We start from the raw sequence: 4,689 nt of genomic DNA on the forward strand, positions 1-4,689 counted from the left end.
GCACTGAAGATGACTCTACAGGGTGCTCGAGTTTATTTTAGATGGCGCATCATGGGCTACTCGTCAAGGTACTCTTTTTCCCCTTGGGGGATTTTATCCCATGGGGTTTTTCCTCCAAGGGATTTTAATGAGGCCCGCCACTCTGGTTTAAACGGGTAGCGGGAGGTGTTGTCGATTCTCACCTTAATGGTGATGTTATACTATAGCCTTGATATTGTTCTGTCTTTATCATGTTCCCTTGGGTATGCCCGAATTTTTGATGTACAAAACCTTTTGTTGATATATATTTGATTTAATTATAAAAAAATAATAAAAATAAATAGAGCTTTGCTCTATTCATCTTCGTCCATTGAACTCCGAAAAATTTCACATTTATGAGTATTTTATTAAAAAATATAAAAATTACGCCAAAATTCATAATGAGTTCGCTTAACAAGAAACAACACAAAAGAGTTCGCTTAACTTGAAGAAACCTTTTTTAAAATCGTTTGCAAACAGAGTTCATCTGAGTCTCGGCTTTACAATGGTTTGCAAAGGATGAAGCTTATGAGTTGTTAGACCCAAAGTGTCGACATTCGCTTCTTCTCCCTCCCCGAGTCGCCACTCGAACTCTTGCACCAATCTTCCAATTGCTATACAAGTAATTGTCATTGCTTGAAGAGCTCCAGCACACACTCTCTTCCCCCCTCCAAACGCCATCGTCTTGTGCAGCTCCGTCGTGTCATCCTTACCCGAGACAAACCTCTCCGGCCTCCACTCTTCCGGGCAATCCCACACATTCTGGTCCATGTGACATCCATATATGTTTATAGCAATCTGCAAAGGAGATTCATTGTCATGAACATAAAAACTCAATTGACTATAAAGGACGAATCGCAACTCAGTTTGTAAGACGTGTTCCTCCAACCAGTAGGTGGAGGGATTAGTGTGTATAGCTCTAAGAATAACATAGACCATTCAGTTGTGTGTCATAGTAGTGACGAACCTCGCTGCCTTCTGGTATGTTATACCCTCCTAACTGCGTGTCTTCGTGCACATAGCGCAATGGGACCACTGGAACAGGACTGTGCTTTCGCAGTGTTTCATGGAAAACTGCGGCCAAGTATGGAAGTTGGCATAGCTTCTCCTCGCTGAGTTGGTCGAATCCGCAAGCATTTTGGATTTCCGACAACAAGTAGTTCTGTTTTATTGGAAGTAACAATATTTTAGCCAATACCAACACACAAATTAGTAGAGGGAGCAAGCAAAAAATCACCTGTCTATTTGGATCTTTAGAAAGTTCATACATGGCCCATTCCGAAGTAACCAACGTCGTGTCGGATGCTTCAATGATGGCTTCCCACAGAAGCATCAGTATTTGCTGCTCTGATAATGTGTCTGCAGCTTCCGATAACAGGTGATCTAAATAACAGTTTATTTCCTGTCGCGTCGTATATTGTTAACAACACTCCATTAACAAACTTTAACTACACACGAAGCAAACGAGAAAGCTAGATCTCAGGCTACCTTGCCAGAAGCAATACGTATTTTCTGCTGCTGAATCAAGGCCTTCATCACCGCCTCCCTGCGGAAATACATCTGCTGAATTTTGTTTTCGAAGTGTTGGTTAGGAATCCACTTGAGATAGGGGAAGAAATCCCTCCAGTCCACATCAATGGCACCTTCCATAGGGTCCACTACGAGTATCTTGAACATCTCTTGTCTTGACAAGGTAGTGCCTAGTTCCTCCACATAAATGGATTCAACGTCTTCTCCAATCGCCTACATATTAAACAACGAGACTTTGATACGTTTTTGAATTTTTATCAATAACGTGAAGCTGAAGAAGGGGGTAAAACAGAACAGCCAGATTCACCTGTTTCATCGATAATCTGAAGAGTTCAGACTGAAATATCTTCCTGAAGTCTACTGCTTCAGAAGGATACAGTTTTGCATGAGCATGGAATTGGTCACAGATGTTATTTATCATGGCATCCCTGTGGACACGGTGCTGTTTCTGCAGTAAGAAGCATGCTCAATGCTAGCCTCCTCTACCGTTTAATTAGCCTCAAGAAGAGGTACAAAACAAACCTGAGCATTAGGTCCGAGTGTACTCGTAAGCAAATGGCGTTTGGCTGCCTTGTAAAATTCGTTGTAATCACTCATTGCAACAATACTTTTATCAGAAGTGAGGATCTTCAAAGCATTTGACAGCTTTCTAGTTGAGATAGATGAGTATTTTGTAACCATAGCCTAAAGCAACACGTACATAATTACAAATCATATTTAGATTATTAGGAATGTATATAAGGAGTAGGATGAAAATATTGAAGAAACATAGAAATGAAGGAGAAAGAAGTTGACCTCTTTGGCAACATCATTAGAGTTGAGCACAACCATGGTGTTGGAGCCTGCCCTTATGGAATATATTGGACCATATTTGTGAGACCACTTGGTGAAAGTCTTGTGGGGCTTCTTCTCTTTTAGTTGCAATAAATTTCCAACTATTGGTAAGCCTGGTACCTCTGCATCAAAACCCACATGCTTTATACTCTATCGGTCCTATAAAAATAGTCCTTTTTTTTTTTCCATTTTGTTCGTCCCACAAAATTAGCTTCTTTCTAGTTTTGGCATGTTTTTTCTCTCTTCTAAGGTGGGTCTCATTCTCCACTAACAATATTCCAATCACTTTTATTTCTACCTATCTCGTACTTTACCAATTTCGCATTAAAACTCGTGCATCTCCAAAGTCCTTATTATATGGAAAGGAGGGAGTACAATACAATATTCCTATTATGTTGGGATGATCATAAAACCCCTTAAAACGACAACAAGATTTAATCTTTACCAAGTCTGTGTGAGGCAAAAAGGATTTCAACATCGCTATATGATACTCCCTCTATCCTACCGAAGATAACTCATTTTTCTTTTTGGTTCGCCCAACCAAGACGACTTATTAATAAAAATGGAAATACCTATGTACTTTATTCCATCTCTCTTTCATTTTACACTCCACTTCACACACAAAACAAAAATGCATAAATTTCCGTGACTCCAAGGAGGCGGTGGTATCTTCCTTGGAACACACTACACAGGGAGTAGAATAAATGACATTCAAAAAAAATAATTAGACATTAACACCACGAAGCTAGGAAAATTTCTCGATTAGAAACATCTTCAATTGATTATGCAGATCAGCATAAAATATGGGAATCGTAGTGTTTACTTCAATGCAGAAGAAATCAGAGAGAGATAGATCACCTGGTGGAGGAGGGAAGCTGGAAGATTTCTTCCGTTGATCTTTGACATATTCTCTGATGAAAAACAAAGTGATTCCGCCGATAGCCACCGCAGGTCCGCCTATAGTGGGCGGCAGAGCTTGAAGATTCAGCAATGAATCCATTGAAAAAGGCCAAAGAAAATAAAGTTTAGATTACTGAGTTTTACAGACGAGTGATATGACAAAATTATTGATTCGAAATGTGGGTGAATGGAGAAAACGCCAAGAATAAATAGAATCCAAAACCACGGTCCTTATCTCATATCATAGTGGATTGATTATAGGCAATGACAGTAAAAGTGGTCAATTGCATTGACCATTCATTCCGACAAATAGAATAGCTAATGCCAATGAATTTGAGTAGGAGTATATTGCCAAACATTCATCACGGATTCACGGCCACGTGCAACAACGCAAACATCATTGACAAGAAAATATGCATATAAGGATGCTAGTAATACTGATAAATTAACTACCGCCTTCGTCCCCAAAATTTGTCCAATTTTTTCATTTCCGTTCGTCCCCCAAAATTTGTCCCATGGCCATTACAATTTTTATCATTTTTGGTAGTGGACTTCATATTCCACTAACTCATTATTACTCACATTTTATTATAAAACTAATATATAAAAGTAGGTTTCACATCCCACCAACCTTTTCAACTCACTTACCATTACATTTTTAAAACTCGTGCCGGATCAAAGTTCTAATAGGATCAACATATTTTTGCCACAACTCGATGGCATCTTGAACACATAAATTCAAAATATGAGCAATACATCGCACATGAAAATATTTGCCATTAATAACAGGAGAACATGCGGTGATTAGTTCATCTATACTAGTAGTGTTAGCACTTGCATTATCAAAACCAACAGAAAATTTTTTATTGATCAATTGAAATTCATTCAAAACTTGAGTGATCAATTGAGCAATTGCTTGTGCAGTGTGTGGTGTAGGAAATTCCCTAAATGCAATCAAACGTTTATTCAAACTCCAACTATTATCAACGAAATGCATAGTGACACCCATATATGAATTTTCGCAAAAACAATCACTCCACACATAAGAGCAAATTGAAACTTTATGACCCAAGTTAAGAATATATGTACCTAGTTGCACCTTCTTTTCCAAGCATTGTCGAACAACGGCCTGAGTCATAGAAGTTCGACTCAATATTTTTGCAGAAGCATTATAAACTTGTCGTATACTCAATTCAAACTCATCATTATCAAAAGCATTGAAAGGAAAATGTTTCATCACAGCAAACCTAGACATCACATTAAGAGCATTTTGATGATCATATTTTAAAATAGAAGAGCTCCACGTACCCGATGTTTGGGATGAACCCGTCCCACTCCCCGCTCCAGGTCCAAAGTTGAGTTGAGTTTGGATTGGAGTGATACCAAACTCGACCGGATGAGCTTTCT

The 4,689-nt window shown here is 38.8% G+C and overlaps 1 protein-coding gene across 1 annotated transcript; it reads right to left on the bottom strand.

The window, feature by feature from the left end:
• Nucleotides 1-435: 435 nt before the first annotated feature.
• LOC125214458 (ent-kaurene oxidase) lies at nucleotides 436-3,552 on the bottom strand. The gene is made up of 8 exons (XM_048115497.2): nucleotides 3,241-3,552; nucleotides 2,344-2,504; nucleotides 2,071-2,232; nucleotides 1,856-1,996; nucleotides 1,507-1,761; nucleotides 1,256-1,420; nucleotides 986-1,180; nucleotides 436-816 (listed from the first exon to the last, which is right to left on the bottom strand). The coding sequence occupies exons 1-8, from the start codon at nucleotides 3,380-3,382 to the stop codon at nucleotides 502-504; spliced, it is 1,536 nt and encodes a 511-aa protein (XP_047971454.1). The 5' UTR covers nucleotides 3,383-3,552; the 3' UTR covers nucleotides 436-501.
• Between the last annotated feature and the right edge of the window lie 1,137 nt (nucleotides 3,553-4,689).

The sequence above is a fragment of the Salvia hispanica genome, chromosome 2, assembly GCF_029641045.1.
Source record: "Salvia hispanica isolate PSC_SH4W2 chromosome 2, Shi_PSC_v1, whole genome shotgun sequence".
Taxonomy (NCBI): domain Eukaryota; kingdom Viridiplantae; phylum Streptophyta; class Magnoliopsida; order Lamiales; family Lamiaceae; genus Salvia; species Salvia hispanica.